This window comes from Mobula birostris, chromosome 2 (genome assembly GCF_030028105.1).
Source record: "Mobula birostris isolate sMobBir1 chromosome 2, sMobBir1.hap1, whole genome shotgun sequence".
Lineage (NCBI taxonomy): Eukaryota > Metazoa > Chordata > Chondrichthyes > Myliobatiformes > Myliobatidae > Mobula > Mobula birostris.
This window is the reverse complement of record NC_092371.1, coordinates 219,332,832-219,352,731: the sequence shown is the minus strand read 5'-3', so window position 1 is coordinate 219,352,731 and position 19,900 is coordinate 219,332,832. Positions and strand designations below refer to the sequence as shown.

Genomic DNA, 19,900 nt, shown 5'->3' with positions numbered 1-19,900 from the left:
GCCTTAATAATCTTATATGTTTCAATAAGATCCCCTCTCAGCCTTCTAAATTCCAGAGTATACAAGCCCAGTCGCTCCAATCTTTCGACATATGATAGTCCTGCCATCCCGGGAATTACCTTTGTGAACCTACGCTGCACTCCATCAATAGCGTCCTTCCTCAAATTTGGAGACCAAAACTGCACACAGTACTCCAGGTGTGGTCTCACCAGGGCCCTGTACAGCTGCAGAAGGACCTCTTTGCTCTTATACACAATTCCCCTTGTTATGAAGGCCAGCATGCCATTAGCTTTCTTCACTGCCTGCTGTACTTGCATGCTTGCTTTCAGTGACTAATGTACAAGAACACCTAGATCTCGTTGTACTTCTCCTTTTCCTAACTTGACTCCATTTAGATAATAATCTGCCTTCCCATTCTTACCACCAAAGTGGATAACCTCACATTTATCCACATTAAACTGCATCTGCCATGCATCTGCCCACTCACCCAGCCTGTCCAAGTCACCCTGAATTCTTATAACATCCTCCTCACATTTCACACTGCCACCCAGCTTTGTGTCAACGGTAAATTTGCTAATGTTACTTTTAATTCCCTCATCTAAATCATTAATATATATTGTAAACAGCTGCGGTCCCAGCACTGAACTCTGCGGTACCCCACTGGTCACCGTCTGCCATTCCAAAAGGGACCCGTTAATCGCTACTCTTTGTTTTCTGTCAGCCAGCCAATTTTCAATCCATGTCAGTACTCTGCCCCCAATACTATGTGCCCTAATTTTGCCCACTAATCTCCTATGTGGGACTTTATGAAAAGCTTTCTGAAAGTCCAGGTACACTACATCCACTGGCTCTCCCTTGTCCATTTTCATAGTTACATCCTCAAAAAATTCCAGAAGATTAGACAATTTCCCCTTCGTAAATCCATGCTGACTCAAGGGGGAAAAAATGACAGAATATAGTGTTACAGTCACAGAGTAAGTCCAGTATTGAAAAAACTAGAGTTTGTCTTTAGTTTTAGTAAAGGAAATCCATCCAAGGGCCTTCTAATGACAGGACAGAGGTTGTCCTTGAGCCTGGAGCTAAGACCTTTCAAGCTTATAGGAAACAGGGAGTAAATAAGGTGCTTGAGGAGTATAAGAAGTGCAAGAAAATACTTAAGAAAGAAGTCAGGAGGGCTAAAAGAAGACATGAGGTTGCCTTGGCAGTCAAAGTGAAGAATAATCCAAAGAGCTTTTACAGGTATATTAAGAGCAAAAGGATTGTAAGGGATAAAATTGGGCCTCTTGAAGATCAGAGTGGTCGGCTATGTGCGGAACCAAAGGAAATGGGGGAGATCTTAAATAGGTTTTTTCCATCTGTAAGGAAACTGGCATGAAGTCTATGGAGTTAAGGGAAACAAGTAGTGAGATCATGGAAAATCTACAGATTGAAAAGGAGGAGGTGCTTGCTGTCTTGAGGAAAATAAATCCCCGGGAGCTGACAGGGTGTTCCCTCGGACCTTGAAGGAGACTAGTGTTGAAATTGCAGGGGCCCTGGCAGAAATATTTAAAATGTCGCTGTCTACAGGTGAGGTGCCGGAGGATTGGAGAGTGGCTCATGTTGTTCCGTTGTTTAAAAAAGGATCAAAAAGTAATCCGGGAAATTATAGGCCGGTAAGTTTAATATCAGTAGTAGGTAAGTTATTGGAGGGAGTACTAAGAGACAGAATCTACAAGCATTTGGATAGACAGGGACTTATTAGGGAGAGTCAACATGGCTTTGAGCATGGTAGGTCATGTTTGACCAATCTATTGGAGTTTTTCAAGGAAGTTACCAGGAAAGTGGATGAAGGGAAGGCAGTGGATATTGTCTACATGGACTTCAGTAAGGCCTTTGACAAGGTCCCGCATGGGAGGTTAGTTAGGAAAATTCAGTCGCTAGGTATACATGGAGAGGTGGTAAATTGGATTAGACATTGGCTCAATGGAAGAAGCCAAAGAATGGTAGTAAAGAATTGCTTCTCCGAGTGGAGGCCTGTGACTAGTGGTGTGCCACAGGGATCAGTGGTGGGTCCATTGTTATTTGTCATCTATATCAATGATCTGGAGGATAATGTGGTAAATTGGATCAGCAAATTTGCTGATGATACAAAAATTGGAGGTGTAGTAGACAGGAAGGTTTTCAGAGCCTGCAGTGGGACTTGGACCAGCTGGAAAAATGGGCTGAAAAATGGCAGATGGAGTTTAATACAGACAAGTGTGAGGTATTGCATGTTTGAAGGACAAACCAAGGTAGAACATACAGGGTTAATGGTAAGGCAATGAGGAGTGCAGTAGAACACAGGGATCTGGGAATACAGATACAAAATTCCCTAAAAGTGGTGTCACAGGTAGATAGGGTCATAAAGAGAGCTTTTGGTACATTGGCCTTTATTAATCAAAGTATTGAGTATAAGAGCTGGAATGTTATGATGAGGTTGTATAAGGCATTGGTGAGGCCGAATCTGGAGTATTGTGTTCAGTTTTGGTCACCAGATTACAGGAAGGATATAAATAAGGTTGAAAGAGTGCAGAGAAGGTTTACAAGGATGTTGCTGGGACTTGAGAAACTCAGTTACAGAGAAAGGTTGAATAGGTTAGGACTTTATTCCCTGGAGCGCAGAAGAATGAGGGGAGATTTGATAGAGGTATATAAAATTATGATGGGTATAGATAGAGTGAATGCAAGCAGGCTTTTTCCACTGAGGCAAGGGGAGAAAAAAACCAGAGGACACGGGTTAAGGGTGAGGGGGGAAAAGTTTAAAGGGAACATTAGGAGGGGCTTCTTCACACAGAGAGTGGTGGGAGTATGGAATGAGCTGCCAGACGAGGTGGTAAATGCGGGTTCTTTTTTAACATTTAAGAATAAATTGGACAGATGCATGGATGGGAGGTGTATGGAGGGATATGGTCCGTGTGTAGGTCAGTGGGACTAGGCAGAAAATGGTTCGGCACAGCCAAGAAGGACCAAAAGGCCTGTTTCTGTGCTGTAGTTTTTCTATGGTTTCTATGGTTTCTTTTGCACCTTCTGCTCACTGGGAGCGGGGGTTGGGTGGTTGAGATGAAACCTTAAGTAGTTCTTCAGCAGCAAGAATTCATCACGGACCTAAGTCAGCATGGTTTCCTTAAGGCGAGATTTTGCCTGGCAAATCTGTTGGAATTCTTTGAGGAAATAACAAGCAGAGTAGACAAAGGATATTCACTGGATGTCATTTACTTGGATTTTCAGAAGGCTTTTGACTAGGTGCTGCACATGAGGCTGCTTAACAAAATAAAGGACCATGACGTTACAGGAAAGATATTATCATGGATAGAAGATTGGCTGATTGGCAGGAGGCAAAGAGTTGAAATAAAGGTGACCTCTTCTGGTTGACTGCCAGTGACAAGTGGTGATCCACAGGGATCAGTATTGGGACCACTTCTTTTTATGTTATATGTCAACGATTTGGATGAGAAAGCTTGGAGACAGTGTGTGAGGGAGGACAGGCGGGTGACAGAGAAGGGACGCACTCAGATGGACGGTTTGAGATGTGTCTATTTTAACACAAGGAGTATTGTGATGGAGCCCGTCAGCCTGGGAAGGCAGTCCATCTCAGAGAGGGAAAACTCTGATTTCAAACCGCCGCTGCTTTGCGGACATACCCACTGATGGGAAAGGCTTCGGGAGTAAACCCTGAGGGCAAATCCTGAGCTGGAATCCCTAAGGCAGTCCAACATTGTCTTCAACCTTGTTCTGGCAACTCCTGCGATGACACTGGTGTCAAGCTGTATCATCCCTTGCCCTTCCCTTGGACAACATCGATGTCGTGGGGAGGGGAGACTTGCCGCATGGGCAACTGCCGGTCTTCCATACAACCTTGCCCAGGTGTGCGCCCTGGAGAACCTTTCCAGGCACAGATCCATGGTCTCACAAGACTAACAGATCCCACCATTGTGAACAGAGCGGATGAGCTTAGAGCGTGGATCAGCACTTGGAGCTATGATGTGGTGTCCATTACAGAGACTTGGATTGGGCATCTAGGATCAGAGGGCAGAGCCTCAGAGTTGAGGGAAGTCCATTTAGATCGGGGATAAAGAGGAATTTCTTTAGACAGAGAGTGCTGAATCTGTGGAATTCTTTGCCACAGGCAGCTGTGGAGGCCAAGCCACTGAGTGTATTTAAAGTTGAAGTTGATAGATTCTGATTAGTCAGGGCGTGAAGCGTTATGGGGAGAAGACAGGAGAAAGGGGTTGAGAGGGAAATGGATCAGCCATGTTCAAATGATGGAGCAAAATTGATGGGCTGAATGGCCTCTCTGCTCCCATGCCCTATAAACTTTCTGTAGCCGGTGGGTGGTGAATCTGTGGAACTCATTGCCATGGGCTGCTATGGAGGCCAAGTAATTGCCCATATTTAAAACAGAGGTTGATAGGTTCTTGGTTAGTTGGCGTGTCAAACATTACAGGGTGAAGGCAGGGTTTAAGAGGGACAATAAATCAGCCATGATGGAATGCCAGAGCAGAGTCAGTGAGCCAAGAGGCCCAATCCTGCTCTTATGTCTTATGGTCTAAGATCTTTACTGATGCATGAAGTTCTCTGATACTACATGAACTCATGCTCATGAAATTGAGTGCAAGGTTTATCTGACAGGAGAGATTCCATGCTCTCAAAATCAAATAAAATTGAATAACTAATAATATTTCAGTAACTAAAATTATGTTAGTCAAACAAAGTGATGGGACATTTGATAAATGAAGAGCAAAAAATTGAAAATACTGTAAATCTGGGAAAAAAAAACAGAAATGCTAAAAACACTCGTTCAGCAGCATCTTATAAAAGGAATAAAGAGTGGCCATTTTGATGAGTCCTGATGGAGAGTATCGGCCTGAAACATTGACTCTTTCCTCCTTTCCAAAGATGCTTTCTGTTGAGTTGCTCCGGTATTTTGTCTGTATTACTCTGGATTTCCAGTACCTGCAAAATCGCTTGTGTTTACGTTGTGAATAGAGGAACAAAAATTGTTTCATATCAACCAGATTTATTGGTTCTATTCTATTTGTGGATACTATCAAAGGAGTGCAGAGGAGACTTGCAAGGATGTTGCCTAGATTGGAGAGCATGCCTTATATGAGAATAGGTTGAGTGAACTTGACCTTTTCTCCTTGGAGCGACAGAGGATCAGAAGTGACCTGATTGAGGTGTATAAGATGATGAGAGGCATTGATCGTGTGGATAGCCAGAGGCGTTTTCCCAGGGCTGAAATGGCTAATACGAGGGGCATAGTTTTAAGGTACTTGTAAGTAAGCACAGAAGGGATGTCTTCGCCGGCAGTGCCTTCCACACAGAGAGTTGTGGCTGTGTGGAATGCACTGTCAGTGAAGGTGGTGGAAGCGGATACAATAGGATCTTTTGAGAGACTCTTAGACAGGCACATGGTGCTTAGAAAAATAGAGGGCCATGCGGTAGGGAAATTCTAGGCAGCGTTCTAGAGTACGTTACATGGCCAGCACAACATTGTGGGCCAAAAGGCCTGTAACATGCTTTAGATTTCTATTCTGATATTCAGCAGGAACCAATGCAGTTGAGATCCCAAGATACTGCTGCTTTTTTTCATAATGCTTATTACTTAGAAGAATCAATAAGTTGAAGGTAGTCATAGCAAATGAGAGATAGTAGAAAAAGAAATCTGAAAATCCCTGAGATACCTTACAAACAAGTTAATTTCCAGTATGACACAACTACATCTTCAAGGCAACTGTGATAACATCTAAAGAGAATGGAACAGATGGGTTCATCCCTACCACGCAGCTCAGAGATTGTGCACACCTGAAAGATTTCCTCAGCCCTCAGTTACAAAAACTGTAAAAAGAGAAATTGAAAGACAACACACACACAAAATACTGGAAGAACTCAGCAGGTCAGGTAGCATCTATGAAAATGAATACACAGTCGACGATTCAGGCCAAGACCCTTCATCAGGACTGGAAAAAAAGATGAGGAGTCAGAGTGAGAAGTTGGAGGGAGGGGAGGAAGAAGAGAAATTGAAAATGAAGGTTGATGGTTTGGTTTGAATCTTCTGGTGGGATGCACACTCATACTTGGGAATGTTAGAATGCTTCGTGTTACTGGGTTTAATGGTCTTCAGAGTTGTGCCTCCTCAGGGAATGAAACAAGCAACCACCAACTGGTGTTAGTCCTGCTCCAATCTCATGCGATTGTATTATTTACAAAATAGCAAACAGTGTTAAACAGAGAGCAGGACCATTTTTCAATGATCTTCCTTGGCTTCCAGCTGATTTTCCATTGAGGCTAAACCCCTGAAGGCATTCAGCATCATACTTCCAGACACTGAAACCAGTTTTTAAATTTGCGTGTCACTGTTGAATATGTAACAAAACTACGCAGGAACTGTTCTAGTTTGAACATCTGGGTCCAATTATACTTGTTGCAGCTGACTAATCAATCAGACAGTTAATTCAAAACTTACTTATTTTACTTCTAAAAGGCTATATGAAACTCTCCAACTGTGATTTTGACCTTGGGCAATTCACAATTACGAATTTGCATTTTGATAATGTTGTTCCGTGGCTTTATGATACATCATTACCACTGGGCAATTATTCTGCTTGGAGAATAAGCGTAAAGCAAACTGATGTGATTTTTAACATTTATGATTAGATCTGCTGGAGAAAAAAAACCTTTAAAAATAATATTAATTCATAGATGACTATTAATTCATGGATGACTAACATGTGTTGTGGTGCTGTGCCAGAAAGATTCATATTTGATTCATATTTGGCTTCACCTTTAACTGACTTGGCTGGTTTAGGTACCCAACGAGTTATGGAGGCACTATAATTGGAGACTGGCTCATTTTTTGTAAGTTGAGTAACACAAAGGTCCTGTCCTCACCTGTAATCTAGTGACTTCAGTGCAAAATATCAACTAAGGTGACTGTTAAGTAATGCCCACATTGCATTGACTGAACAACATTTAGATCAACTGGTTAAGTCTCTACCAAAGAAGATGTAAGGTGCTCCTTCCCTCTGCTAGCCTGCATGGGTATCCTTGGGTAAGGTGTAGTACCTGCTTAGTCCCTGATCAGGGTCACATGAAGCCATGGCAGTAGCTGGTGGATGGTGGTATGAGGTGCTGGTACATATCACGAGTCCAGGTTATGCGACCACTGGCGCCAGACAGACAATCTCTGAAAAGTACAGATAATGGCTGGGGTCACCCGTCTTGTATAGACACTGCCCAGAAGAAGGCAATGGCAAACCACTTCTGTGGAAAAATTTGCAAAGAACAATCATGGTCAAAGACCATGATCATCCACGGCATATAATGATGCTGATAGTTAAGTAGTGTCACAACAATAACCTTGCACACATTATCAGCAAGACCAAGGAATTGTTAATAGACTTCAGAAAGAGATAATCAGGAGAACACACACCATTTCTCAGTGAGGGGCCAGTGATGGAAAGGGTTAGCAGTTTCAAGATTCTAGGCCCAACAAGTAAATGCAATTACACAGGTGGCACACCAAAGGTTCACAGGTTCATTTTATTACCAAAGTATGTACGTACACTACAATAATATTTGTCTACTCCAGATAGCCATTAAATACAGAAAGGGTCCATGGATGTTGATGAAAGAAAAGACATCAACTCCCTCCCAACCGGCAGGAAAAAGAAAAGAAAAAAAACTCACATATCCCAGCAAAAAAAAAATGACCTTCCACACATAACATAGAACATAGAACATAGAATAGAACAGCACAATGTTGTGCCGACCCTTAAACCCTGCCTCCCATATAACCCCCCACCTTAAATTCCTCCATATACCTGTCTAGTAGTCTCTTAAATTTCACTAGTGTATCTGCCTCCACCACTGACTCAGGCAGTGCATTCCACGCACCAACCACTCTCTGAGTAAAAAACCTTCCTCTAATATCCCCCTTGAACTTCCCACCCCTTACCTTAAAGCCATGTCCTCTTGTATTGAGCAGTGGTGCCCTGGGGAAGAGGCGCTGGCTATCCACTCTTATCTATTCCTCTTAATATCTTGTACACCTCTATCATGTCTCCTCTCATCCTCCTTCTCTCCAAAGAGTAAAGCCCTAGCTCCCTTAATCTCTGATCATAATGCAGACTCTCTAAACCAGGCAGCATCCTGGTAAATCTCCTCTGTACCCTTTCCAATGCTTCCACATCCTTCCTATAGTGAGGCGACCAGAACTGGACACAGTACTCCAAGTGCGGCCTAACCAGAGTTTTATAGAGCTGCATCAACAATCCTCAATCCCTCACTCACAGAAAAGAACAGCAACAGTAGCACGAAAACTCCAACCCCCTACACAAACAAAAAATTAACAGATCACTGACCCGCCAATTGTCCGCACGGAAACAAAGAAAAACTGAAGGATACCAATATAAAGTACGGTCCAATAATTCCATTATCTCAGAATATGGGAAACCTCTTATCACTGCATATGAGCAGAGCAGCCGTACACTCAGCCCTTCCATAAAGAGTGACCACCAAACCAGGTCCAAATGCCACCAACCCAGGGCCGAAAATGCCGAGCTATCACTGACCCCATCCGCATTCACCACAATGCTTCAATCTTCTTCGCTGCTTCAAGATGGAGTCATTCACAACCCCATGCCTCATCTCTGATTTTCTCCACAAGTCAGCTTACGTTCTAGAGCCTTTTCGCACCGCCCCCCCAACTCTGATCGGCAAGAGGCAGTTCTCTGGACACAGCACATAAGACCGTAAGACCATAAGATATAGGAGCAGAAGTGGGCCATTTGGCCCATCAAGTCTGTTCTACCATTCAAACGTGGGCTGATCCAATTCTTCCAGTCATCCCCACTCCCCTGCCTTCTCCCCATACCCTTTAATGCCCTGTCTAATCAAGAACCTATCTATCTCTTCCTCAAATACACCCAATGACTTGGCCTTCACATGGCAACAAATTCCACAGATTCACCACCCTCTGACTAAAGTAATTTCTCCACATCTCTGTTCTAAATGGACGTCCTTCAATCCCGAAGTCATGTCCTCTTGTCCTAGACTCCCCTACCATGGGAAATAACCTTGTCATATCTAATCTGTTCAGGCTTTCAACATTCGGAATGTTTCTATGAGATCACCCCTCGTTCTCCTGAACTCCAGGGAATACAGCCCAAGATCTGCCTGACGTTCCTCATACGGTAACCCTTTCATTCTTGTGAATCTTCTCTGAACCCTCTCCAACGTCAGTATATCCTTTCTAAAATAAGGAGGCCAAAACTGCACACAATACTCCAAGTGTGGTATCACGAGTACCCTGTGGTATCATCCCAACACTGAACCCTGTGGAAGTCCACTGGTAACCGGCAGCCATTCAGAATGGGAAACCTTTATTCCCACTCTCTGTTTTCTGCTGACCAGCAAATGCTCCACCCATGCTAGTAACTTCCCAGTAATTCCATGGGCTGTTATCTTGCTAAGCAGCCTCATGTGCGGCACCTTGTCAAAGGACTTAGGAAAATCCAAGTACACCACATCTACCACATCTCCTTTGTCTACCCTGCTTGTAATTTCCTCAAAAAATTACAGTAAATTAGTCAAGCAGGATTTTCCTTTCAGGAAACCATGCTGGTTTTCGCATATCTTGTCATGTGCCTCCAAGTATTCCGTAATTTCATCCCTAACAATCAATTCTAACAACTTCCCAACCACTGATATCAGGCTAAGAGGTCTATAGTTTCCTTTCTGCTGCCTCCCACCCTTCTTTAATAGTGGAGTAACATTTGCAACTTTCCAGTCATCCGGTAAGATGCCAGAATCTATTGATTCTTGAAAGATCATTATTAATGCCTCCGCAATCTCTCCAGCTACTTCCTTTGGAACCCGAGGGTGTACTCCATCAGGTCCAGAAGATTTATCCACCCTCAGACCATTAAGCTTCCTGAGCAGCTTCTCAATCATAATTTTCACTGCACCTACTTCACTTCCCTGACACTCCTGAATGACCAGTATACTGCAGATGTGATGCACTGTGCAGACTGATGCAGAATATGCTTTCAGTTCCTCCGCCATCTGTGCATCTCTCATTACACTATCTCCAGCATCATTTTGTATTGGTCCTATATCCACCCCCAACTCTCTTTTACCCTTTATATAGTTAAAAAAGTTTTTAGTATCTTCTTTGATATTAGTCACCAGCTTCCTTTCATAATTCATCTTTTCCTTCCTAATGACATTCTTAGTTTCTTCCTGTGAGTTTTTAAAAGCTTCCCAGTCCTCTATCTTCCCACTAGCTTTGGCCTCCTTGTATGCCCTCTCTTTTGCTTTTACTTTGGCTCTGACTTCACTTGTCAGCCACAGTAGTGTCCTTCTTCCAGTCGAAAATTTCTTCTTATTTGGAATACGATGGATCCTATTAGCACAGCGATGGGTCCTTTCATCAAATTCAAACTTTACTTCACAGGCTCCAAGAGTTTCCATAACACAAACAAGACAAAAAAAACAAGCAGAAAGCGTAGAAAGAGTGAAAGATTTGCTATCTGGAAGATGTCGCACAAGGAATCATTGTTTGATGGCACCATCTTGACTGGAAGCCAGATGGCACACCTATTATGTTAGGAGCATGAGGAGATTTGGTATGTTATCAAAGATTTGCAGATCTCTATAGATGTGCCATGGAGAATATTCTGACTGGAATGGTGGCCCCAATGTCCAGGATCACAAGGGGCTGCTGAGAGTTACAAACTTTGCCAGCTCCAACATTGGCACAATACTCCATCATTCGGGACTGTCACCATCCTGAACATGGCTTCTTCTCATTATTACTGTCAGGGAGAAGGCAGAGGATCTTGAAAACACATTGAACAATACAGGAACAGCCTCTTCCCCTCCCCCATCAGATTTCTGAGTTGTCTATCAACCCATAGCTGCTATCTTGTTATACCTTTTCATTGTACTAGTTATTTATGCTTTGTAACTTCTGGTAAATTTTGTCTTTGCATTGTACTGCTACTGAAAAACAACTTTCACATCAAACAAGTCAGAGATAATAAATCTGGTCCAAAAATTAGACATAATGTCGGGTTCTGAAGGGAGTTTGCATTGAAAAGGAGCATGGGGAAAATCCAACAATGGCTATTTAAAACAAAACAACGTAGTGCTGGAACAGAAACAGTAAGTGGCATTCTCATGTACAGATGAAACAACAGGCAGACAAGAAAGAGCATCTGTCTTTAAAGTTCCTACAGTTTAGATAAGAAAATGTGATATTTAAATGTTATTACGGGTTGCGAATTTTCATCTGCTCAGAAACAATCTTCCTTCGCAGCTCTTAGTGATGTGCTTTCTGTATCCTAAGCTGTTTGTGTTGCTCTTCTTGATTATGCCACTTCGATTTCTTATTGTTCATATTAACCCCTTTGTTTTGTTTGCAACTTTCCTTTGGTTATTGGTTTTGATTTAACACTTTGATTTTTCAAAAGAATGGCAACATTTCTGCTTTACTCATAAACCAGAGAGCAGAACTTGGAGTGATTAACAAAGTCAAATGAATCTTAATAATTAACTTTGAAAGATTTTCTTGACTGCTCGTTAGTCTATGGATAGCAATTATGAATTTAAAATTATTGCCAACTTTATAAAAAAGAACCTCTGTACTTCTTAGGCCAGTCACATTTCTGGAACATCTAACAATAGTGGCAGAATATTAGGTTGCATATCTATTATAGTTTCCAAAAGGCTTGTTCCAATCATGAAGTGACTTTTTGTAAGTCATTAAAACTATCCGATAATATCAAGAAATAATGGGACATAAAGACTAACATGAAAAAAAGCTAAATGGTCCTGGCCTTGAGGGAAAAATATAATAATAGTGAATGGAAGCATTTCCTGATACAACTCATTATTCAAAAACATTTATTTCCTTGTACAGCAGGGAAACTAATAAACTTTCCATTTAATTTTGGGTCTGTTTCTCAGCCTTACCCCTGCTGCCAAACTTGTCACACTTTCTGTTGATGCATAATTATTCTACGTGGATTATTTGGTCCTTAAACTTTTTTGGATCATTTTGCTCAGTTTTTCCCTCCAATCTGGACCTGCTTCCTGAAGCAGAGGGATGAACCAACATGGTATAATGGTAGTTCCCTGTGCAGCTTCTTACATAAGCTCTTGTTTCTGCTCTAAGCTGAAATATAAAGCTTTTTTTAAATGTATGGACAAGAGAAAATCTGCAGATGCTGGAATCCAAGCAAAACACACAAAATTCTGGAGGAACTCAGCAGGACAGGCAGCATCAATGGAGAAAAGGTACAGTCGATGTTTCGGCCATCGACTGTTCTTCTTTCCATAGATGCTGCCTGGCCTGCTGAATTCCTCCAGTATTTATTTTGTGTGCGGTGCTTAAATTTATGGAGACCTACTCAAATATTTCATCCTCTAATTCAGGAACAGGAATGTTACCGCAGCATCACTAAGTGTAAAATTCATGCCAGCTAAGGAGGGGAATTCAGTGTATTCCAGTAACAAGGCCTTACTTGAACACTGTGACAGGTGCAAGAACCGGATAAATTTCTGACACAAAAGGAGGCCGTGTGTCTTCCCTGGCAAAAGAAATAAGAGCCACATTCAGTTCTTTACACATAAAACTCCCAGACTTCAAGTATTGTCTTTTAAATATTGTGAGGTTTGCTGCCTCCTTGCCCTTTTAAGGTAGTGAATTCAAGGACCCCACCACTCACTGAGTGAAATAGTGCTTTCTCAGTTCTCTCCTCTATAATCCTGCTCTCTATTTGTGGCGCTCCTTTCTCTTTACCCAGTTGAGGCCTCTCAAAATGTTACACATCTCAATTAATTCTCTACTCAGTCTCCTTTGTTCTACAGAAGTTGAACCTAACAGCAACACCATTTCTTTTTTTAACATCATTTTTAACTATCAAAATAATACAATCTAAAAACAAAATTAATTTGTATTTTTACACTTTTAATGCAGGTCTCATGTTTTCTTAAATGACAATTTATTTTTACACAGTAAAATATTAAGGATTTTGTCAGGGTTTTTGAAGTTAAGGTTATGAATATATAAACCTTTTTAACCCATCACAAAACTTAACGTAATGTCAGAGGGATTCTGGTAAATATTAGATAAATGATTTCCTTATGAAGGCTGCTTGGCAGTCTGGCTGTGCAATCAGTTCTCCAGCATCTCAAAACTGAGCAGAAATGGTTGACAGTACTTAATTCTCAGTAAACTGCAATGTCAATGTGACCTGTAGAAGTGAAAGAAAATACTAGAAACATGCAGCTTGTCTGAATTGGGAGGAGAAAGGCAGTTTAATGTTCATCAGACCTCTGCTTCTAGCATTTTGTCTTCCACTTTTCTTATAACAATAAGAAAACCTAACCTGGGGTATTAAAAAAATCTAAGGAGATGCCAAGTGAAGTTGGCACATTGACTTGCTTAATTTGTATTGCTTTTCATAGATTCCAACAACTTCCAAGAAAGAAGAAAAAAAGCTACATTTAGAAAAGGTTTTCCATTCATTTCTTTTTGTTTATGTTCTGCCAATAGAAGAACACATTTTGGCCTTGTTTAACTCATCTTTGGTACATCACATTCATATATCCTCTTTTCACAATTTATAAAAGTTACTTCAAAATACAAGTTTTGTGAAACACTTTTCTATTGTCAGTTTCAAGTTAGAAAGGCAAAGGCACGTTCATGTGTATTTCCTGAAAATCATTATCCAACCTCTTTAGAGGACGTCTTCCTCACACCCTCAAGGTTTTGTAACATCCTCAAAATATGAAAATTCACCATTATGCTCAAACAAATGAAATAGAAGGATTTTATCCCTGAGGCCCCAGACCAGATTTGCTGCTAGAGAATAGATCTACATATCTGTTAAATACGATAAATTCTTTGAATTAATGTTAATGATTTAGTGGATATGGGCAGCAATGTGGTCTTCAGTTATCAAACATCTCAGCTTGAATATGGTGAGAAATTCTTCCAAATGTTTAGTAAAATTAATATTCTTTACACCAGCTATTGTTTGGGAGATGCACCAGGGCTGAGGACAGCCATAGTTCCAGTCTTGCCCAGCTGTTGAGTACAAAAATCACCCTTGTGTCTTCTGCTATTACCATATCCAAACCATTTGTCTAGGTAGCATATCAGTAATAGCGATTCAAGCTTCTAGTGGCAGGAATATCTGGCTGACCGTTCATCCAGATCTCCCTAATTATCCGCTCTCTTTCTTCCAGCCTCTGAGCCCGTTCCAGCTCCTCTGCTGAGGTAAAAACATTCATGTTTAAAGTTCTCTCAAAGCGACGGTGCCGCCTGGCTGACAGATTGGAGGTAGTGTCAGAGTTATCATCATCGCTGTCATCATCATCATCATTACTGCCCTCCTCATCTGTGTTCTTAACCACAGATTTCTTCAAGTCTGTCTGACAGGATATCCGTACCACCAGGGCGCACAGCGTCAGGATCAGTCCAATGCACACGCCAGACAGGAAATATAGAGCAGTTTTCTCAGGATTCTCTGCAAAGGAAAAATAAATGACTTTATTCTTTTGATCAAAGTAAACAGAAAAACACTGCTCAGTGTATTTCTCAGCTGGTAACCACATAGTCATTTTATTTAGTCTGTCAAGAAGGCGGGACTGTGAGGCCTCCTATACGTCAAACTGAGAATGGATCTACTTGACTCTTGGAATGCTCCCTGCTTTCTGTCTCCAGCAACTCTACCTATCTCCACCAATATTCATCTATACTGTGATCCTTTTAAGTATTTTCCTCAAACCTCCTTCCTCTGGATGACTAGTAATGCACGGTAACTATGTCCAAAACAGCAGCTAAAATATTGTACGTTTATGCAAGAGATTTCTTTAATTCTCAGCTAGATGCTAAAGAGAGTGTTCATTTCAACCCCTCACTGCATTCTTTCCGTGTCCCGTTCCATGCTGATGTGAGTCAAGAGCCCAGGAATTCCCATTACTTTCAATAGCATAATATAAATTCCAGTACCTAATACAAAAAAAGTAATAACTTCTTAACGGTTCAAATGTCACACTATCCTTCTTAGCAGTGAACTGCCATTGGCGCCAACCTTTGTATGTTTGCCAACAGCTTGTGTGCCCTTCACGTTGTTGGTCAGATAACACTTTTACTTATTCTGCCATTCACCAAAGCTCATGTTGTCACTCTTGTTGACAAATTTATTGACCCACTGTTGTTGTGAGTATTTTCAAATTTTCCTTTCATTTAAATCACTGGTAACCTAAGTGATAGGATAGGCTTCCCCAGATAAGCTTTAGTTTCATTATTTATAGTAGTTAATATTTAACACACACAATAATTCATCAATCAAAAGGAAATTCTTCTTTTGTAGCTAAGCATCTTGCCATGCTGCCTTGTTAATATTTAACTGCCTTAAATTTATTCTTTAGCCTGTAGCCCGCTGTGATCTTTAAGAATCAGAGAATGCTAAAATTGATGGTCAGGAAATATATTCATTTATTTCAATTAGCAAATATCTCTCCACAGTAAATTTATATTTACAGAACTTAAGCAGACTTAAAGCATGAGTGATCTTTTCTGTGAGCAATTTCATCTCCAATTAAATTTGCTTCATTAGCAAGACAAACATCTACATTCAAAGTTCAAATGTGTTCCAGGCATATCTTGTGGGGTTAATGCTTACACTATGCCTACTTAGACAAGTTATCTCTCGGGTCTCCAAAAGCTTTGCCAGGATTTAATTACCTCCATGTGAAAATTTATCAACCTTACTCTTATCAACCAGTTGAATTAGACACCAGTGAGTATTCTATGTTTCCTATGAAGTATGGTGAACCGTATTTATGTGTCTCAGGTTAAATGAAGTTTAATAACTCTAAGGTACTGGACTTAAAGCTGATATTTTTGTCAGAGTTATTCACATGCTTGCTAAATTATATTAAAACACAAACATTTACACGTGTTTATTTTTAAATGTATGATTTTTTTGACCAAAGAAATCAAAAGAAACACGAAATTTAGTGCCCTTCAAATTGTTGTACAGTATGTATGCAGAATACAACTCTGAGATTTGTCTTCTTCAGATAGCCATAAAATACAGAAAAACATAGTAGCTCAAAGAAAGACAACAATTCTCCTCCACACAAAAAGAAAAAGAAACAAAAACTCACAAACACCAAGCCCCCCCAACCTCTCCCTCCACAAAAACTAACAGATCACCCAAACCCTCAGCCCATCAATCGGCAGCAAAACATAGAACCAAAAGAAGCTGGTAACAACTATCGTCCAATCCATAACTCTCAGAATTTTGATAACATCTCTGAGAGCATCAGGACCCAGTGGCTCCTCTTCAAAAACAAAATTAAGATAAAAAGAATATGTAGAAGATGTAGAAAAACTGAAATAATTGACTATCTGGAAGATGTCACCCAAGGAATTGTTGTTCACTTGCGCCATCTTGACTGGAAATTAGCTGCTCAATGACCTAATTGGTTGTGGTTTGATGTAACTTTTCTAAGTGGAGTATATCATACATGTACCCCAAAAAAGAAAGTTCAATATTCATGACAAATGCTACCAATTTGATGGTTTACTCTTACAGAGATAAAAAAAAGTGAGTATACACTGTTAAATATCCACCAAGAAATATTTTGATGCAATCAGTTTGTGAACTAACAAAGGCTTCAAATGCATAAAATGAGGAAGTTCAATTATTAAATGTTGTTTGAATATAGAATGAGCCTTAGCTTATTATGCAACATTTATGGATTAAATGCACAACGGCCCTGTTATAAATTGCTCTCACCAACAGGCTTTTGTGATTTCAATTAAACCCTCAGGTCCTAGGGGCAGGTTTATCAATGTGGCTTTTCAAGAGATGGAGAAGGAAGGACTGGTCACTATATCCGGCACCAAGCTTTCAAAGGAAAGGATCAGTAACAAACAAACTACTGTGGGCTTTTAGTGATCAAATTCACAGGGGTCAGAGGCTTTAATAGGATTTCCAAAACACAAACACTTAGGGTATTCCCTTCAGCTCTCCTCTGACATCTGTCCCAATCAAGCCCACTACAACAGCATATCTGTACGAACTCTTGGAAGTTGCCACCTAAACTGACCTTCAAGCTTGTAGTTTGGGCAAAGGGTAAGTATTTGCTGAACTGTCAAGCACAGACTTTCTGACACTGTGAGGAGGAAAGGACTGTACTTAGTGGATTCAGGTCCTTCTTCACCAATGAGATGCATAAAAGCCTACAGTATGCTTTCTCACCCATTACTAGCTGTTTTTCAAATCTGTGTTGAGATTTAAGTACAGATGGTGTTTTTTTTATTGTTGTCACATATACTCATCTATTGAGATGTTCCCACAACCGTTGATCTTCCTTTAAGGAATGAGTACCCTGTTATTTCACGCTCTCCTTATTTATTGCTATTTACTTATATTTGCATTTGCACAGATTGTTGTCTTCTATGCTCTATTCACTCTTTCATTGATCCTGTTACAGTTACTATTCTACAGATTTGCTGAGTATGCCTGCAGGTAACAGAATCTCTGAGTTGTATGTGATAACATGTATGTACTATGATCATAAATTTTACTTTGAACTTTGATATAGTGAGCTACGGCAAAAAACTTTTTTGCATGCCACCCATACAGATCATTTCCTTGTGTCTACATGCTGAGGTAGTACAAAGGAAAACAATAATATAAAGCAGAATATATGTGTCTATAACAGTGAATCTGTAGTGGGGGTAGACAATAAGATGCAAGGTCATGATGAAGTTAATTTCATAGAAACATAGAAACATAGAAAATAGGTGCAGGAGTAGGCCATTCGGCCCTTTGAGCCTGCACCACCATTTATTATGATCATGGCTGATCATCCAACTCAGAACCCTGCACCAGCCTTCCCTCCATACCCCCTGACCCCCGTAGCCACAAGGGCCATATCCCTCTTAAATATAGCCAATGAACTGGCCTCAACTGTTTCCTGTGGCAGAGAATTCCACAGATTCAGCACTCTCTGTGTGAAGAAGTTTTTCCTAATCTCAGTCCTAAAAGGCTTCCCCTTTATCCTCAAACTGTGACCCCTCGTTCTGGACTTCCCCAACATTGGGAACAATCTTCTTGCATCTAGCCTGTCCAATCCCTTTAGGATTTTATACGTTTCAATCAGATCCCCCCCTCAATCTTCTAAATTCCAACGAGTACAAGCCCAGTTCATCCAGTCTTTCTTCATATGAAAGTCCTGCCATCCCAGGAATCAATCTGGTGAACCTTCTCTGTACTCCCTCTATGGCAAGGATGTCTTTCCTCAGATTAGGGGACCAAAACTGCACACAATACTCCAGGTGTGGTCTCACCAAGGCCTTGTACAACTGCAGTAGTACCTCCCTGCTCCTGTACTCGAATCCTCTCGCTATAAATGCCAGCATACCATTCGCCTTTTTCACCGCCTGCTGTACCTGCATGCCCACTTTCAATGACTGGTGTATAATGACACCCAGGTCTCGTTGCACCTCCCCTTTTCCTAATCGGCCACCATTCAGATAATAATCTGTTTTCCTATTTTTGCCACCAAAGTGGATAACTTCACATTTATCCACATTAAATTGCATCTGCCATGAATTTGCCCACTCACCCAACCTATCCAAGTCACCCTGCATCGTCTTAGCATCCTCCTCACAGCTAACACTGCCGCCCAGCTTCATGTCATCCGCAAACTTGGAGATGCTGCATTTAATTCCCTCATCCAAGTCATTAATATATATTGTAAACAACTGGGGTCCCAGCACTGAGCCTTGCGGTACCCCATGATGTAGGTAACACCTGCTCCAATCACCAGAAGAGACACTGATAAATCTTGCATGTATTGCTTAAATCTAGTCAGAAGATAAGCACTCATAAAATGACCTTCTGGCAACTCCTGCCTTCAGAAGCAAGTTAATGGGTCTGGTTGTGAACAGTAACGCGCTGTGGTTCTGCTGAAAACCATCAGTCAGCTGCCAATGTGTGTGTCAGTATATTCTGGACTTGCATACCTGCACTCTGCTATGCCAGAGTACAGACTATGATAGAAGTACGGAGCACGTGAGGAGCATTCATGTGTGAACTGCAGCTCTACCCCACACTGCATCCAGCGATGATGTGGGAGTTACTGAGCTGGGATGACTTGCAAATACCTTCTCAGCTTCTTGCCAGTTATGGCAATTGCACATAGAGCAGCTTCGACTATTTCAATGGGATTGTTCACCTTCGCAAAAAAGTTTTTAAATATTAATGGTAAAACTCTTGGCAGAGCGGAGGGTCAGAGAGTTCTTGGGGCCTGTGTCCACAGGAGACTCAAAGCTGATGTGCAGGTTGACAGTGTTGTTAAGAATGCATATGGTGTGTTGCCATTCATCAACCATTGGATTGAGCTCAAGAGCCATGAGGTAATGTTACAGCTATGGTCAGACACCACTTGGAGTACTGTGTTCACTTCTGAACACCGCACTACAGGGAGGATGTGGATACTATAGAGAGAGTGCAGAGGAGATTTACAAGGATGTTGCCTGGATTGGAGGGTGTATCTTATGAAAATAGGTTGAGTGAACTTGGGTTTTTCTCCTTGAAGCATCAGAGGATGAGAGGTGACCTGATAGAGTTGTGTAAGATGATGAGGGGCATTGAACATGTGGACAGCCAGAGGCTTTTTCCCAGGGCTGAAATGGCTAACACAAGGGGGCATAGTTTTAAGGTCCTTGGAAATACGTACCAAGGGGATGTTAGGGGTAAGTTTTTCACCCAGAGAGAGATGGGTGCATGGAATGCTCTGCCGGCAGCAGTGGTGGAAGTGGATACAATAGGGTCTTTTAAGAGCCTCT

At 41.3% G+C, this 19,900-nt stretch overlaps 1 protein-coding gene across 4 annotated transcripts in view; it reads right to left on the bottom strand.

Annotated features, from left to right (window-relative positions):
- Positions 1 to 7,546: 7,546 nt before the first annotated feature.
- The window catches only part of LOC140194082 (protein eva-1 homolog A-like), a 309,431-nt gene continuing 297,077 nt past the window's right edge, over positions 7,547 to 19,900 (bottom strand). For all 4 annotated transcript variants that reach the window (XM_072251497.1, XM_072251496.1, XM_072251499.1 and 1 more), the window contains one exon: positions 7,547 to 14,555. In XM_072251497.1, coding sequence (XP_072107598.1) covers positions 14,185 to 14,555 — 371 coding nt within the window. In that variant the 3' untranslated portion in view covers positions 7,547 to 14,184. The remainder of the gene's footprint in view (positions 14,556 to 19,900) is intronic.